The sequence below is a fragment of the Grus americana genome, chromosome Z, assembly GCF_028858705.1.
Source record: "Grus americana isolate bGruAme1 chromosome Z, bGruAme1.mat, whole genome shotgun sequence".
Classification (NCBI taxonomy): Eukaryota; Metazoa; Chordata; class Aves; order Gruiformes; family Gruidae; genus Grus; species Grus americana.
Genome location: NC_072891.1, coordinates 79,740,162 through 79,759,580, shown reverse-complemented (window position 1 = coordinate 79,759,580; position 19,419 = coordinate 79,740,162). Strand labels below are relative to the sequence as shown.

The 19,419-nt window shown below is 38.6% G+C and overlaps 1 protein-coding gene across 4 annotated transcripts in view; it reads right to left on the bottom strand.

The window, feature by feature from the left end:
* Window positions 1-19,419, bottom strand: part of RASGRF2 (Ras protein specific guanine nucleotide releasing factor 2) — a 131,962-nt gene that overhangs the window by 28,641 nt on the left and 83,902 nt on the right. For all 4 annotated transcript variants that reach the window (XM_054810426.1, XM_054810423.1, XM_054810424.1 and 1 more), the window contains exon 18: window positions 3,333-3,439. In XM_054810426.1, coding sequence (XP_054666401.1) covers window positions 3,333-3,439 — 107 coding nt within the window. The remainder of the gene's footprint in view (window positions 1-3,332; window positions 3,440-19,419) is intronic.

The following is a 19,419-nucleotide window of genomic DNA, read 5'->3' as shown; positions in this document are numbered from 1 at the left end:
CATGGACAAGTTTATACATGAAATACTGTTCACACTCAGATAAATTTTAAAAAGCACATGCTTTAAACAAAAAACAACCCTGAAATATCCACAACTGTGGTTTTGACAAAGTTGCAAGATACTGTAGAAAGCTAATTCATTCCATAGCCCAGCAGAGGAAAGACCCTACAAACCCTGGCCAAGGATTTGCTATAAAAAAGTGAAGAAATACAAGGCTATGAGCCATTTGTTTGAATAATTCCTCTATCCCTCGGTTCACGCTCTAACCCTGACCCATGTTATTATACACTTAAGAGCAGCACATTAAAGCAAGCCAAAGGGATCCAGAGGAAGGGATGGAGGGCAGGTTATAACTAAGTGGGATGATATATGTAAGAGCACTTTCAATAGATGGTTGTATATTAGTCTCTTTACATTGCACACATTTCTGAACATAGTCCGCACATTCCTGTGTGACTGTGCAGCACCTCGTGTGCTCTGGGCACTAGAACACTGTAAATCAGTACAATAATTTAGGCAGACAAATAACTTGCTGAGAATTGACTGTCACTGGTGGATCAGAGAGCACCAGAACACAGTCAGTTATGCTGCAGGGTTACTCACATGCCGCAACACTAAGCATGTCTGTAGTAGCATCTCACACCCTAAAAAGAAAACTAAAGAAGGCCTCACAGTTTACCCATCTAATAGCTTTGCTTTTCTTTGCAGCTAGTATTAAGGAAATGGCATTTTGGCAGAAAAAAATGTGCACAGTAGGTCACCTTTTATAGCGGTGCAGGCTAGTAATGACTGCAAGGACCTCAGGCACATCACAATAACAGTCTACCAGACAGTGGGAGAAGCCTCTCCCACAGAGGACAGAAATTGCCTATTTGGTGTTGTGAGTTTTTGCAGCAAAAGCAAATTCAAAGCCAAGTGGAGAGAAAATAGTATCAGCAAAGCGTACTGAATTGGATGTTTACCTTTGCGAATATCAACTTTGTTAACTTTTTTCTTTTGTTTTAAATAGAATAAAACCTGCCCTTGGCTGCTGCTGAAAGTGAAGGATATCTCAAATGCACTAAGTGGCCAGAGAATGATGCAAATACCTTAAAATGTAATAAAGTTTTTGGCAGGCCTGTTGATCTCATAGAATTTTAATGCTTACATTGTTTTGTCATTTTGGAAATCTAATAAGCATTTCTTCACTAGACACTGGTGGCAAAGGGTTCTCTGGTTTGCAGTTTGTGTTGTTATTGTAGAATGAGGCTCTGAGCTACTGCGCTCCCAGGACTATACATCTTCACTGCCAACATTTCATACTATTTGGCCAGACAGTAATTCTTCACTTGCCTTCCTTAAAAGAGTCCTGTCCCATATTTTTTTGGCAGAAACTAGTCAGTCATTTCTGGTTTGCTGAGGTCTTCTCTCCTTTCTCTCTCCCTAGTCTCACAAGTAAACCACACAAAAAGCTGATTACATGCTCTGTTGCTGTAGCATTCATTACTTTTTATGCCAAAGCCCTCGCATTTTAAAATATCTGCTATATTGGAATACTGGATTAAGAGAGCTAGAGAATTAAAATCTGCCACCCTTACCATAGAAGAAATAAAAGGCAGTGAGAAACTAGGGAGCACAAGTAATAGCTTCCACTTTGAAAATGCAGAGTGTTGAATTTTTCCTTATTATCTTTGTCCTCTTAATTACCTTTGTTCTCTTAATATTTTTAAAAGAATACTAATTGTAAACATTATATAAAAGTACGTGCAAAAGTATATTTTTGATTAATTGCTACAATGACAGAGCTTGCACTCTTCACAGTTACTTTCTGTTTATGATAGAAAATCATCACAACTCAATCAGGGTCAGCTCTGAAACTTAAACTTCAGTCTAACTAGTTGTAGACAGTTGCTTAATGTAGACAAGGGTCTGATGACTCCTAACATTTTCACATTCACATTAATTAAGCATCTTTCAATTAGCATAGAGGGTCAACTCAACTCATAGCAATTACTTAATATGAACTGTGGCAGGGACACAGTAAGTATGTACGGTACACTACCATAATACAGAACAGTAGTAACAGAATTCTGTTGTTCCCATTATAGCTCAAGATTTTGCCATGCAATAATTTTTTATTTAACAGGTAGTCAAAAAGAATTTGGTGTACATAGGTTTTTTCCAGTAACTCAAAATGTTTAATCAGTCCCATTACCAAGAGAGGTTTTATTAATCTGGACTGTTCAGCATTTCAAACACAACCAATTTTCCCACTTATGCATTTCTTACTGACTTCATTCTCCAGCAAAATTAACCTCTATGAAAATTAAGCCCATTACATGGAAAAAAGGTAATTGAGTTTGACATAGGACAGTTTGACATTGCTGCAGCTAGCTGTGCATTAAACCATTTTTAGATAAGTGTGCTTGATTATTAGCTTGCAGGGACAAAGCACTCTGTAATTGCCGTGAAGTACCATCTATCCAAAGCGTACAAAAAAATCTTTCATTTGCTTCCAAAGTGCTCTCATTCTTTCTCTTTCCTTTCTCCTTTCTTTCTTTCACTCCTTCCTTTTTTCTCTCCATCCCTCTTTCTCTCCTTCTCTCTGTTTCTTTCAGTAATTTTCCTGGTAGGCTTCTACATGCATGTCAAAATCTTCCTTGTCTCACCTGGCAGCTTAAAGGACATGGCTATCTATGGAATTCTACTAGCTGCTCAGACTTCTTTTTTTTCCCCTCCCTCTGCCAAAACAGTGTTATGATTATGTATCAGACCCACAGTCCTGTCATGGTTGCAGAGGGATCAACATGGAGGACTGATGCCTCTTTCCATATAGGCTTCACAACAAACAAACAAACAAACAAACATCTGGATGCAAGTACAAATATTTTAACCCATTCAGTCAAAGTAACCAAACCAAGCTGCCTGTGGCATGAACACTGACAATCTGAAAGATTAATCCAACCTGCTCATTATATCATAGAATCATAGAATCACAGAATGGTTTGGTTTGGAAGGGACCTCAAAGCCCACCTAGTTCCAAGCCCCTGCCATGGGCAGGGACACCCTCCACTAGACCAGGCTGACTGCAACAGTAAAACACTCACCCAAGTGTTGCCAGGAATAATGTTGTAACTGGGTATTTTCAGGAGAGCTTTTCAAGGCTAGGTGAAGGATTCTTCACTTGCTTAACAGTGTGTTTTTACAACCTAATTTTCCATATGATCATTACAGCACTGACTTTTTGGGCTGTTTGATGTCCACTACACTACAGGGCAGAACTGCCTAAAAATGTTTTGTAAGGAGAACATAGACATACTACAGATGGAGAGAAGAGTGCCACAAGACAATACCTGAGAATGCTTGGAGACCCAGTGGCGCAAGACATTTAGGACGCGATTGGTGGCTGCTCTACGTATTATGAACTCTTTGTCACATATGCGTTCGAAGTTGTTAAATCCTGTGTGGAAAAAAAACACACATTGGAGTTAATGGAGGTAGCAAAAATTCAAATATGGTATGAGTAACTTCGGAAAACTGAAAACTCATAGAACATTCATGTATAACAAAAGAAAAGACATGTATACAGACTTTCAAATATGACCATTTAGACTGCTGAAATTCTGCAAGTTCAGAAGAATACAACCTTGCCCATCATAACTAATACAGACACCTACTTGGGTCAACATTCAGTTCTAGAAAGATTAAGAATATTTGCCTGTGTCATTAACATCATTGTGTTGGGTTTGCGTGGCAAGGTTTTGGTAGCGGGGGGGCTACAGGGGTGGCTTCTGTGGGAAGCTGCTAGAAGCTCCCCCTGTGTCTGATACAGCCAATGCCAGCCGGCTCTAAGACGGGCCCGCCGCTGGCCAAGGCCAAGCCAATCAGCGCCTCTGTGATAACATATTTAAGAAGAAGAAAAACACTTAGAGAGAGAGAGCTTTTGCAGCCGGAGAGAGGAGTGAGAAGATGTAAGAAACTCTGCAGACACCAAGGTCAGTGCAGATGGAGGGGGAGGAGGAGCTCCAGGCGCCGGAGCAGAGATCCCCCTGCAGCCCGTGGAGAAGACCATGGTGAAGCAGGCTGTCCCGCTGCAGCCCATGGAGGAAGGATGAGGGGGTGTAGAGATTCCACCTGCAGCCCGTGGAGGACCCCACGCCGGAGCAGGTGGAGGCACCTGAAGGAGGCTGTGGCCCGTGGGAAGCCCACACTGGAGCAAGTTCCAGGCCGGACCGGTGGACCCGTGAAGAGGGGAGCCCACGCCAGGGCAGGTTTGCTGGCAGGACTTGTGACCCCGTGGGGGACCCCACGCTGGAGCAGTTTGCTCCTGAAGGTCTGCACCCCGTGAGAGGGACTCCATGCTGGAGCAGGGGAACGATGAGAGGAGTCCTCCCCCTGAGGATGAAGAAGCGGCAGAAACACCGTGAGATGAACTGACCGTAACCCCCACTCCCCGTCCCCCTGTGCCGCTGAGGGGGGAAGGTTGAAGCCGGGAGTGAAGTTGAGCCTGGGAAGATGGGAGGGGTGGGGGGAAGTGTTTTAAGAGTTGATTTTATTTTCTCATTCCTCTACTCTGTTTTGCCTAGTAATAAATTAGATGAATTCCCTCTCTAAGTTCGGTCTGTTTTGCTCGTGACGATAATTAGTGAGTGATCTCTCCCTGTCCTTATCTCGACTTACAAGCATTTCGTTATGCCTTTTCTCCCCTGTTTAGTGAATGAGGGGAGTGAGAGAGCGGCTCTGGTGGGCACCTGGCCCCCAGCCAGGCTCAACCCACCACAATCATGGTCTTCCTTGGTGTAGGGGAGAAAATAACAGGGCCAGACCAGAAATGTACAGAGCCTGTAATCAAAAGGATTACAGAAAGAAAATGAGTATGATTTAGAAAAGGGAAAGTGGTGAATTTCAGAAGTCGTAAAGAAAGCGGGGGGAGGATACCAGTTTAAACACAGAGGACAAGAAGGTCAACACAAGAAATGTTCCTTCCTAAAAGCAGTATTGTACAGGCTCTGCTAGTCAACAGAGAACGTTCAAGTAAGCTGCTTGGTTTTTTACTGCTAGGGTGACAAGAAAGTGGGAAGGTATACAGAAAATACATTTACAACAAATGAAATGCTGCTGTAGCTGTATCATAAATACAATCTGTATAACAAAACAATTACATTATTTTATAATAATAAAATGATGACATTAAACCTCATTTTTTAAAAAAATTGGTAACTCTGAAGGTACACTTGAGAAGATTGTGTTTTTCTAAGTTTTTTTTTAGACTTGATCTTACACCATGCTGTTTTCCACTTCACTCAGTGCAGAGTCCAGGGAACAACTGGCAACACCCTTCCACGTGACCAGTATTTTACTATTTTTTTGGCATAAAAGTTGTTCTAAAGCCCATGTATTATTATAAACAGCAAAGGCAGGTTAAACTTCTGTTTATTAGGTGAGAAACCCATTGAGGTATTCTTTGAGACTAGTATTAGTTTTGCTCTATTTTTATTAAATACAACCTAAAAAATCCAAATTGCTGTTCTCTATTTTTTTAAAGATAAGCAGGAAAAGTTTAACTTGCAACTTTTACTGCAGTTTGGACTCTAAACCCCAAATGTATTTTCTGTACCTATGTTTCATGGAAGTTTCTTAAACTATGGCGTATTACACTGTAGTTGAAATCTAAGATTCAATATGAAAAGAAGTTTCATATTAAAACTTCTTCAGGAGTTTCATTGCCCATAAACAGCAAAGTAAACAAAATCTCTGAGGCTTTATTCAGTAAAAGGTAACCTAGGCAACATTTTGTGTGTTAATTTTCTATGTCTTTCACAGTTAACCTCTCGCAGAAGCAATTAGGCACACACATTATAAACTGTTCAATTAGCCACTTAATTGCAGCAATGAAAGTCACAATGAAAATTATATATTAAAGTAGTGGAGCCTTTATCAAAGCAACATTAAGGAAAGGAAGTTTTAGTAAGCTGGAAGGAAAACAGAAAGAACCCTACAGAGACAGTTTTTGGTTAGCTGCAAAAAGAATAAAAAGAGCAAGAAAGGAAAAAGGAAAACCTCCAGACATTACTTCAGAAAACTTCTATGGTCCTCGGAATTTCATCAATTTTTAAGGAGTAATTAGCTTGTTGTGGAGAATAAGCAACATATTCACTGAGATCCACACTGTCAGTACTTAATGTTGATGTCTCAAACATATAAATGGACATGTCCAGTTTTGTAGGAAAAGAACTTAACTGAACATAGATGCATATGTGAATTTAACTTCAAGACGGTGATTCCTCACACATCTTCAGGTACAAGATTTCAAATAAATAATCAACAAAATACATTTTTTTTTTCAAATTAAAACTGAGTATCTATTAACTCCATTCTGACCTTGTTTTTAAAGACCAAATAGCTCTGAAAGCCAGGATGTGTTTCCTTCTTTCTTCACACAATATTTATAATTTATTGTTCTTTATAGAAACAAAAAAGAATCCAGAGATCGTCACGCAACACTCACTATCCAAGACAAATCTGCAGACTGATTTTGAAGAAGATCATGTTTATGACATTTTCTTGTGGAAATGGAATGGAGCAGAATACTCACTATTCTCTGTATACTGGCTTAGCATCCTTCCATTTGGATGTCTGGCTTTACCTCAAGGTTTTCCTTTAGAACTTGTTTTGAGTAACGGTAGACCTCAGGTAGGCTCCATATTCAGTAGCTTTGACAACAGCTCAGCAGAATTAGGCCTTATGCCAGAGCCAAGTATGCTGGAGAATTATACAAGGAGTCCTTGGACCTCCCTGAGGCAGCTGAGGCTGGAGCAGGACAAAGCTACTGGGACTTGTAGTGCTCAGAAAAAGAAGCCTCTGCCAGCAGTTCCTCTTCTGTAATCTACTATGTTATTTCCAAGCAAATGCTTCTGCATAGACATGGAAGGAACATGGAGAAGTTCAGGACAAAGGGTTTAGTTATACTCTCACATTAAAATGAGATGACAATGTTCTGGGCAATGCCAGGGACTTGCACTACAACAGTAATGAAGATGAAGAACTGCCCCTTGTGAAGACGGATGTGTGCAAGTCATTGACTGGTGCAGTGAGATCTAAAGAAGCGAAGCACATGATCTTCTCTAGGTCTTTCACCAGAAGACAACGCAAAGTGAGAAACTGTTGAAAGGTGTTTAAGCACACCTTCGGCTCCCAAACTGATCTCTAACTGAAGCAGGAGTCAGACCTGACAGCCTGTGGTAGAGATGGTTACCATCCACATCATTAAAATGCCCCTCAGGCACAGATTAATTAGATTAGTCTCAAAATTAGAAGTTATTTAATAACTGCTATTATTCATTAGATAAGCTTAAGTAGATTTTTATATATGACTTTTTCATTAAAATTGTAGAAAATAGCCACTTTTTTTTTGGACCTATATATCAGATTACGTAAGTGTAAAGTTATACTTAGATAGATACCAGCAAATCTATTCAAAACTCATGTGACAGCTCCCTCCCAGTCAGTATAGCAATAGCTAAAAAAACCCACCATTCAAAGTGCTGGATTATATCATTCCTGATACTAAGAAAATTATGTTGTATTATTAACCTAAAGAAAAGTTAGTGAATATTGACAGTGAAAGCAGAAGAAATCTCAGTAGTTCTTGCAGTCACTGAATAGATCCTTTCATTAACCAAAAGGTGAAAACATACAAGAAAAAAGGTTCTCAAGAACATGCAAATTGCACAGAAGAGTGGTATGAACTTCAGGATCTTACCAAACTCAGAAAAAATTGAAAAATGTCAACTTCAAACAAGTAACATCAGTAAACACTGTTACTGTCTGGTTTTTTAACTTTGATAGAAAAGGTCTAAACAAAACACGAAGAAAAAAACCACTAAAAATTTACTGCCATAGCTGCACTAATTTCTGCAGAAGCAGAAACATGCAAATATAAGTCCAGCTAGCACTGGTTTTGCTCCTTCTAACTTTCGAAGCCCCACGGACTTTGGGACAGAAACTGCAAAGGGGAGATAACCACACTGAGATGTGATGAAGCCACTACAGAAACTCTCTAAGCAGGCATCAGTGAACTTTGATGGTGCCATCAGTGTTTCCTGCACTTTTTGCAGTGCAAATTCCTCCTAATACATCAGCTTTACTGTAGCTCCTTACTTCCTCCTCTCTCTTTCTGCCCACCTAATCCTCTCCTAATATAACTCCAAACAAAACCCTGAGCCACCATGACAACTGCAACTATTCCATAAGCATAGCCTACTTGTTTATGCGTATTTCAAAAACCCCAGTATACAACCTTAGCTGGTTCTGCATGTTCATGTCATTGCTTACGGATAACCCATGTTTTTGCTGCTGTCTATGCTGCAAAAGGTAACCCAATCCTGTCTGTTTTTGCAACAGGTGACAGTGGTGCTAGTTTAGCAGAAACTCCAAGCTATCTCGCCTACTGCAAAATAACATCATCACACTTCTAAGGCATATCTCAGAAAGCATCCCACCAGTTTCCAGTTAACCTCTTAGCATTGATGCATCCGGTCTATTATTCCCCATATATTTTCCTACCTATTTTGGGGCTAGGAACAGTTTTTAACTCTGATTATACAGTCCCTAGCATAATATCATTCCTGTCCCTAACTTGGACTTGGAGGCACTCTTAACCATGTAGGCTATAAATCTAGGTGGGTTTAAAGATTGACAAAATAGTCCTATCTGATCAGATGAAATTTCATCTAGCTTGGTATCCAGAAAAAAATGCTTCTGGAATGAACCTTTAAAAGGTGAAATTTTAAAGCCACCTTTGCCATAGTGTGATATCCTTGGCATTGAGCAGTTTGGGGGCTAACTAGATAGATTACACTTAAATCAGTGGGAAAGTAGGCATGATTTCATCTAAGTTCTTCTTCACTGTGGCTTCAAGAGAGGAGAGAGGTTAAGGGTCCCGTCTAGCAGGATGCCAACCTTTGCAATGTTTTAATTGGGATTCTGGATGGAACTGCACACATCCAGATCCTATGGTGAAATAACTTGAAACTCTCCATGGTGAACATGTTTCTCTCCTGCAGGAAGCAACCTTTCTACATGAGAAATATCAGCAGTATTTCTAATCATTAATCATCTTAGTGGGCAGTTGCTTCAGTCAGTGCTATCTTCAAGAAATGTTTTTCCCCAGTATCTGTTGAGATTAATATATACTGCTTCCACAAATAGTTTCTTCACATAACGGTAATGCAGAACTTTTACCACAGGCTGTCAAACACAATGTTAACCTGCCAGCATTGCTAGTTTCAGTGAATTACTTCTTTCAGTATAATTTAATCACTTTGTTCATGTACTTGTCTTCAGATTATGTTATGCAAAATCCAGTTTCACCTTCAGATGTTTTTCTTATGTGCACTATAATCAAACTCAATATTTTTATAGCTTCCACTATCACCAAAGATTAAAAAAAGGTGCTGAATAGACACAAATCTCAGCATTTGCAGAGAAAAACAGATTAAATTATGACAATACCTTGTACATAGATAGCTCTTCTTATGTGAAAGTCTAAAGCACTTTTCAGTGGTAGATGTCATTATCTATTGCATTCATAAAGCAAAAAACCACAGGCAATCAATGCCTGCAAGCAGGACGTGTCAGTGTTTCCACCTTTGGAACTGCTGCACTCAGGACCAGATCCAAAGATGTTATCATGTGTCAGTGTGAGACAGAGAACAGACCCTCTCCTCAAAAGCCACTAAGAAGTCCCTATAGCAAAATCCTGTCCCACTTTTTCTTGTTCTACTGAATAAGCCTGACTCTATTAGCAATTTACATTATTTCCTCTCTAAAAAACACCTCATCCAAGAGGAACATTTGTGTTATGTTAAATTCTGCACTATGTTAAATGATGCACATTTGCTTTTCTATTTCACTTAAGATGTCAAAAGTTCTCAGTCTAGTTACAGTAACAGTATTCTCTGCATTTTGTTTCTTCTGCACTAATAGGGCAGCACATGATTCCTGACCACAGTAATTAATTTGTCAAAAGTTTTGAAGATACATCCATTTTTAAGGGTTTATCTATTAAAAAAAAAAAAATCATTTCTCTTCACAAGATTTAGGGGTAACTTGTTTGAACTTATGAAGAGGGAATTCAACAAGGTTCTGGTGTCTTTCTTAGCAAAAAACTCCATTTCAGAAAAAGATTTTATGTGTCAGTTTCACTGAAATACTCTGGAATCATGCGCTGAAGCTGCGTTAGCACCTAACATAGGAGAAAATTGCATTCCAGCCTTTGAAGAGGTTACAGCAAACCCTGTAAAGTCCCAGGGAGGTGGAAGGGGGACATTCATGGTTCACAAGACAGCTGACATAATAAAAAAAAGTGTCAAATTCAGTTCTCTGTCTTGTGGTTTGTTTTTTTTTTTTCTTTTGATAAATACACTCAGGAGTTGTAGGTCAGTTTAATGATTCAGCCTGGCTCAAATAATGAAACCTTAGGCTTGGCAAATATCAGCATTAATTTCTGACCTGGATAAAGAATAAATACAAACCCCAGGCTTGGACTGGAGCAGGTTTCATCCACAGATTAAAACTGAAAAAGCCTCTCCAATATATGCAGCACAAAAAACCTAATTATAAAAAGTTTTCCTTGACATACGTAAAAGGTTTGGATGACTGTTTAAAGATACCCATCTTTATTGGTCATACACTCTCAAGCAAGTAATTGGGTTTCATGCATTTTCACAGCAATGTGTCAGACAGTGAGTAGCCTGATATTGATAAGAGATCTAAACTGCCAGTGATTCGGCTCTCCTTTTCATTTCTTTAATTGTGATATCAGGTTGCCATACACTAACCAGCTGAAGAATGGCAAAGCTGGAAAAGAAGACCATATCAAATGAGATGAAAAGAAGCATAAAGATGATGAATTCCCACTCACTGCATACAGAACAGCGTATTTGATCAATAATACAGTTCTTCCCTTTTTTTTAGTAATTATCAAATATGAACATTCAGATTTATAATGGAGCAGGTCATATGAGCAGTCTGAGGCTTAAACGTAGGAGCTATCAAGTCTAGATACGATCTTTCAAGAGACGCATATTTCATCATTCACTATGCCAGGGTTTGAGTTCGTTTCACAAAGGGTTATAAACTCACGCAGCATCAGAAGAAGCGACTATTAAAAAGCAGAAGAAATCAAGTGTCCAATACATTTCAAGCTTTTAATTTCACTTTCACTGGTCCTTGGTATATATGAAATAATTTTGTTCTAAGAAATATGCCGCTGAAAATCCCCGTTGTAACCACCCACGTCAGAAATAATTCCAAGCATGTATTTGATTCTTCTGCCTAAAGCCTCTGCCACAAATACAATCTAACTATCAAATCAAGTCAAGGGATTATAGTCTTAGTAAGATAAATCCCATGGATTCACATGCACCAGCTCATGTACAATAGTGTAACACAGATAGTGCTATAGCGACTGTGTTTAATTTCTGCAAAATATTTAAAGGAAAGGTTGGTAAACTATTTTTAAATGACTTTTGCTTTAGAAAGGCTTCTTCTAATCAGAGAAATGTAAAGAACACAACATTGAGATAAAGCATTTATGTCATGATTATGCTGTAAACTTGAACTAAAGCCAGAAGTCTAAAAATATATCAATCTAGCAAAATAATTTTAGTTTAATGGATGGGGAAAAAAAGGTAAATGTCTAAAGAGTATGTTTAAAATCAAGATACTATTCTAACTCCTAATAATATCATTAAAGTTGCTCTGAGAATTATAACTATGAGATTATATTGTTAAAACATGAGTACCACAAAGAATGAAAATATTCCTTTAATCTCCAAGAACTGTTCAAATTTGAAAATTTGTCCTTGAAAAATCCTAAAAAAACAGGGTTACTGCTATAGATATAATTGCCACACACTCTTAGGATTTCTGTTGTGGTTTTTTTTTAATGGAGATATTCTCTCAGGAGACCAATTAGTCTCACACTTGGAAGAAAATCTTTAAAAACTGCTAAACGCTGAAAACATACTTGCAGTTACATGTTACACTACTTGTTATTAGAAATCCATAACTCATCTTAGAAGGAAAAAAAACCCAAAGAGTCTGCCTTTTTTTTTTACTAAAATTCAGCAGCAATACAAGACTGCATTTTTATTTTTGGCATACTGTGATAAATACATGGGTTCAGAGAAAATAGCATTGTTCATTTCTCTATTAAAGAGAGAAAAAACCAACATATGCATGCATTAGCATTTACGTATGTTGTAATAACACAGGGAATAAGTAGGATGCATTTTCCACAACTGTAAGGAGCAGTGACTCCATTACCATTGGACAACATCCTATTGTTTTCTTCTTTCAGCAACAGCAAAGAGAGACAACAAGGAGTTAATGTAATCTGGATACATCTTTAAAATCATATTTGTTTGCACGCAAGAAGTGTATGTGTGTGCATGCATGTGTAAAATCCCAGTTCCATTTTTCTAGTGAAGTCTTAGGCAAAACCATCCAAATCTTTTGCCTTTATTTATGGCTATATCTGTAGAAAAGTAAAGATCCTGAATTTCAAAGCTGTTGTTGCCAATTGTGTTTACAGATTGCAGAATATCATGACACATGTGCAATGTGACAGCAGAATTTTTTCCTATGACTTATTTATATAAAAGAACTATCAGGAACAATTGACAAAGAAGAAAAGCCTTTTTGAACAGCCTACCTTAACAATTATATTTGTGACTGTTTTAGTACATCTTAGACTTTTTTTTTTTACTGCAGTAATGTTTGAATTATCTTCCATGAATAATGACAAGAATGGCAACACTGCAGTTGATATTTCTTTGAATTTGTACATCAGCCAAGTGCGTTTTTCTGTATTCCTGCTCTGTCTCTTAGTCTTCAGGGAAGAACATACAAGCAATTTTTACCTGCTGATGTATTTCTGCATTTCAAGTGATCTCTGGATTTCTTTAATTACGCATTGTCTATACTCTCAACCTGCTCTGTCAGCAATAAGAACAGGATAGCAGATCTTTCTGCGTACTGCTCACAGTCTTTTAAAGAACTATGCAAAGTAAGCTTTCAGACCTTTAAAATGCTCAGTGCGCCCTGCCACAAAGGAAAGGTTAAAATAAAATCTACAACAATGTACAGCTAGAAACAGAAAACTGAAAAAAAAAAAAGCTTTTGGAAGTTTTTCCTTTAGTTGGTCTGGCCTTTTTACATAAGCTACAGGAAGTAGTTTGCAAAATTACTCAGATTTTTTTTTTTGACAATAGGAGTAAAGGATAATGGAAAGGAGGCGGTAGTTGCAAAGAGGCAAATGTATCATTTTTCAGACCATCTGTGAATGGATAGTTGACTATCCTGCAAAACAAAAATTGGCAGGATGCACACCAGTCAACAAAAAACGCCTGAACAAAAAGTCCATCTTGTAAGCAGCTTCCAGACCGTTTATGATTGGGCCACAAATCAAGCAACGAAATAGTAGCATAAACAAATATTAATTATGCAAGCAACGCCTATGCTCAGGGGGGGGAAAAAAAAAAGAGGAAAGGAAAAAACCCACCAAAAAATCCTCCCAAAACTTCTCTCCCCACCCCACGCACACCACTGCGTGCACCAAATGTGAGGAAGATAATAGGGAATCTAAACAAACCTGCCCTCATTATGAACTCAGACCTTTTGGTCAAACTCCCTACCTGCAACCTTAACATATTAGGGCTGTTTTCCTGCCTGCAGTGGTCACAGCTTCCTTACAGCTTCTCTCATCCTCAGCTTAGGGGAGCAGAGGGAAATACAATCGAAGAGCTTGCCACAGCTCAGCTGAACCACCAGAAAATACATATTCAACACATCCCATCCAATCAATCACAGCAGGATTGTGGTGACCCATTTGGGGAGGGCAGGAATAGGGACTGTACTGTTCTCCTTTCTTAGATGAAGACGGAATTTTTCTCTCAGTGCCAGTTTGCTTGCACGTCTATGAAACTGAGAGTTTTCCCTACAGCTGCTCAGGACTTGGTGCAATAGGCCAGGAAACAGGCAGCTCAGGAAATGTGCAGTGCAAATACTTTTTTCCTGAGTAGTCACCTTCTTGAATAAACTAGAATAAAAAAATAATCATTTTCCTCTGGCTCTTAATTCCCAAGAGCAGGGATTACTTGAGACAAAACTGACCTTAGTCTTTAAGTCATTGTTTTAATTTGAAGTTATTGCTCTAAGAAAACTGCAAGGGGAGATTCTACTCAATTATCTAAAATTGCTAAGCAACAATTTTGCTAAATTCAAAGGGCTCCTAATTCAGGAACAAAAATAGAAGTCTATTCAAATGCACTACAGAGTAGGTGAATATTCTGAGGAAAGGAGTAACATTCAGGGTTATTGAATTAGAAGGTATATTCCAAACAAATTAGTTTTAATCTCTATTTTCATTTCGCTACTGATTTCCCAATAAAATATCCTCCGGCAAGAGAAAACATACACAAATGTCTCATAAAAGCAGCCTAGTGAATGAGTGTTAAAAATGCAGCCTGGAACAGAAAGGAAGTTTCCACTCTGCTAGTAGTCATCAGCCCCCGTTGACCCCACACATCACACACATGGAGCTCCCCAGCCAGCCCAGTGCGTTGGTTGCAACGTTAGCGCTGGCCACCTCTACTTTGGTAATGACATCTGGGCAACTCCTGATAACCCTCCAGTCATCAGGAAGGAAAGCTGGTTGGTCTACACCAGTGATTATTTTTCACACAACCTTTTTTGACGGAGAACAAGAATGAGTACTTCCCACCTCGAGTTTTTTAATCAAAATGGGGAACTCCAAGGAAGTTCAGTGTTCAGGTCTCAGTGCTTCTCAAACCTCCCTGAATCTGCACAAACTGCTCTGGAAATCTCATTAAAACATGTTCCCAAGAGGGAACTAGTACTCCCTTTCCCAGTTGCTGCCTAGAGCCATTAGTCAAACAAAAATGACACGTAAAAAAACTTGGTTGTCCTGCACAAAGGATCAGGGGAGGATAACACCAACTCTTTTCTTTCTTGGAACTAAGCATCTTAGATCCCTGGCAGAAAGGGGGGACTGGAGAGGGTCACAACCCAAGCAAGATTGATAAGCATGCCTGAAATTATTTCACTGATTTGATGATATTCCATATCTCTGAAAGGACACTAGATACCCACAAATTCAGTCTTGAAGTTCCATGTGGGAACCCATGACCTGAAGAAGTACAGTTAAAAATCGACCCAGTTGTGGCAATTTACTCCTCTGAAGAGTAGTCCTGCTGGGATAAACTGCACATTCAAAAGGATGAAATTCTTTGCGTCTTGATTATTGACTGGGATATAACCATCACAATTTTTTTCTTTCAGGTCTGGATTCATAAGGAAAAAGTTCGACAAATCTTTCCCAGTACAGGGAATGAGATGTTATAACTCAGAAAATTAGCGGAGTGCAAAATTACTGTAACTATTACTAATAGCAATGTTTATGGAATCATACTGAATATCAACTAGAAAAAGACACACATTTTCTGGTTTTGCATTAGACATGGATACTTATGTACAAAGACAGAAAGAAATATATACCCTTCCAAAGGTTAGCTTGTAACCACTGATATAATTTGAAGCATTTAGCACAGCACAACACAGAAGTGCATTACCCGGCTATCCACATAATGTAGAATCCATCCCGACATCCCCATCCGATACTGCTGGCCTTTCACATAACATTCATCACAGCAAGGAAAGCTCTCTCTGCCTGCCCTCTCACAATGGAAAAAAGAAAGTATTAATTTCCCTTACTAACCTCGCTTAATTCTAATCTTTACCAAATTCTGCTGCCTGGTCCAAAATTTCTGTCTCAGGAAAGATAATGTAATGCCACATTATTATCCCTCTGTTCAGAATTAGGGAAATACTCCCAGAGCAGTACAGATGATATCCTTGAACGAGGAACTATGTACTTGCATCAATCTGTGTGAAAGATGGTGAGAAAATACCATATCTGATTAAAGCATAATGTATGTTTCTACCTGCTTTTCCATTTCAGGGACCAATGGGATCCCACTGGGAGTTTACACCTTCATTATTTTGCATGGTGCATCTCCAAGTCACATTATTCAGCTTAAGTGCTGAATGCACCTGGCAACAGTAGGTACAGCTATAGTGCTTCCTCCTGCCACAATCAAACATATACAGACACACGGACACACAAATGTGAACATAGGATCTGATCTCCCTTGTATCATTTGGCATAAGCTGTGCCATTCTGTTACTCCAATTAGTGCTTATGCCAGAACAAACAAAACAAAAATACTGTAACACTGGGAGCTGGCAAGTACTTTCAATGACTGCAGAATAGCACCACTGGTCACAAACTAAAATAAGCTAAGCAGCTCTCGCTAAAAGCTTTTGTAAAACTTTCTCATGCTAATTTCAGCATTTAGAAATAAGTGGTCAGTCTTAATCAATCTGCGTTTCATTTATCAGAATGGAAGGGCTAATCTTGATCCCTACGAAACATGAATTATTACTTTTAGCTATTTTTTTATCCACCTAATACTGTGACAGTAATCAAGCAGGAATAAATTGTGTCATGCTGAGAGCTCACAGGACTCATCTGGCTCAACTTCAGTGCTTACACAGCTGTCAAGAGATATGACATTCTGGAAACCACAGCTGTAATATACAATAGTCCATTTATATTTGTTACTGCTGTTACAGTTAGGGTATGTTATGGCAGAGAAACTCCTACAGCACTTCTGAGGAGAGGAGGACTTTCCATATTCATTTCAGTGGCTCCTGAAGTTGACACTTTCACTTCAATCACTGGTTTTTAAAGTTGACACTTTCGCATCAGTATTTCCAGAATATTTATCTTCAATCACATTCAAGAGGCTTGGCAGCTTTAGATCAGAAGTGGTCAAAGAAAGTATAGAAAAGGTCTACAATGTTTTATCTCAGGCAGTGATCATGAATACAAAAACATCCAAGTCAAAATAAATCAGGCTTTTATACTATAAAAGGATCACACACTTCTCTCTGAACATCTTTTCCATCGTTAATGTTTAACTAACACAAATAATTAACACACTAATGCATAACTGATTACGAGTGGAAAGTAGCATATAACTAAGATTTTACACAAAGTATAAGATCAGGAAAGGAACTCAACCCCTCCACAGCCAGTCACATGGCTGCAGGACCATCAATCCAGAACTCACAGGCTGTATTAGATCCATTGCCAACTGTGGAAACTACACTGTGGCAACGGGTGGAAGTGGCACCAGGAGGTACTTTCAATGCCTGGGCATGCTGAATTGCTTTGAAGGAAGATACTGCCTGCATTGAGCAGCTGCAGCTAGCAGATTAATGAAGCAGGTTTTGTGCTTGCTTTGTTGAGAATCAGCTGCAGCTGCAAAGGACTGTCTGATCACTTCTGCAGACAGATTGTTGGGAGCTATGGAAAAGCAGATGATAACAGAAAATGGTCTGGTAAACAAGCTGATCAGTTTTGCTGGACTAAAACCAAGAGCAATTTAGATTAAGATTGCTTCTCCGAACCACCAGAGTGGATTTGTGAAAAGAGACAGAGCGGTTTGTACTTTCCCTGCAAAAGAAAGGATTTGAAGACTGACTGACAGAGATCTTTTGAAGTATTCTTTGGTAGGGTACAAGCTGCAAAGTACAGAAGCTTTAGGAAAAATTCTCTCTCCTGAACAATACTCAGGTAAATAACTCAATTCAAAGGTGATTTAGCACCAGAGATATGTGCAAGCAAATAATTGAAGGGACAGTATATAAGTAATTCATTTTTATGTAGATGCTTCAAAGCTTCAAGCTGTTATTTTAATTGCTCTTTTAAATCACCAAAATCAGAGAGAATAAAACCATCTTTCCTCCTTGCTAGCATGGGGCAGATTTTCCTATGTGTAAATCATATTTGTCAGAGATACTCCCCCAAAGACTCTTTTTCCCCTACTTCTTTCTCACTCTCTCCTCTCTCTTTCACATGTGTTTTAAAAAACAAATGCTTATATTAAAGAAGCCAGGCCCTCCTGCCAGCCACAAGCTTCCATCCCACTCCCATCCTCTCCCATAATATGTCACCTTGTTCTTGTGAAAAATGGTACATTCCCTACAGCGTGGATCGGCATGCTGTAGGAGGAGGAAGGCAGCTTTGAAGCTGATGTACCCAGCTCAAAATCGGATGAGAGAGCTGTTGAAATAAGGCTGCTATGTTCATGAGGCAACAACCGTTTGTTTGGGTTTAAGTATTTGCTGCTTGCCTAACATTTATTTTCCATGTTGGGAGATTTTTGGTCTCTAGTTTCAGTTGAGGAAGAAATAAGCTTCTCAAAGCTCTTTCAGTAATCTGCTAAGAATATATAAAAAAAATAAAGAGTATGCAAGATTAATTTACATCTTGAATTAAAGTTTTTGTCAAAACAATTTCCTTGAAGCTCGTGTTCAGTAGAACTCTTTCAAAATAAAATGAGCAATTTAACATTAACTATTTTTCTTTAAGTTATGTTAGACATTCTTAGCAGAGAAGAAATTTGTATATTTGCTAAGCTTATGTAAGTACTTTTTACTTTATTATTTACAAAAACAACACAGCATTATTTTGCTAATTTGGCTTAATCCATACAACTATCCAGAGATTTTAAGTAAAGCTTGAATCTCTTCTAGTAACACAGAGCACCCTCATAGTTTATGAGTATTAGTTAACAAGTATGAGGACCTGCACACAGAGCAAGCAGTTTCAGTAAATTAACACCAAAAGATGTTTCTCTTTAAAGATCAGTGTGTGATATCTTACTGATCCTGAAATAGTGCTCTGATTCTGTGCACAACAGACATAAATAAAAAAGAGAAAAAAAGTAATAACATGTTTGAAAGAATTATACAAAGATAAACCAGGGAAATTTGCAAGTTCCTCAATCCACAGATAAAATACTTTTCCATATAAATTGCTTTTATCTAGTGCTAGGACTTGTGTGGGTGCTGTGTAGATTATACTGCTGTTACTTAATTCCTGCAACATCTGTAGGATTTTTGCAGCAAAACTACAAATGATTGGTGAGTATTTTGGCAGGAGGTTCCTCTCCCACATTACAGTCTCACTCCTTTTTTTGACAGTGGCTGTGTGACAGACTCTCAGAGAAGAGGAGGAAATCACTCCCGAAGAGACATGGGGCTTACCGCAGCTCCCTGGAGTTCTACTTAGACTACCTAACTCTCATTGCAAAGCTAAAAGAAGAGATTAACAGGACATTCATTAGGATGAGACCATTAGCATTAAATGTTTTGTAGGAACTTTTCCATATTATAAGACAGACAATGGAGCAGAGCTGCTAAATAACCTCTCTGTTTTACTTTTGGAAGCTGTCATTGATTCAAGGAGAAATCAAGAACCAATTCTCTAGAAGTATATGAATGGGG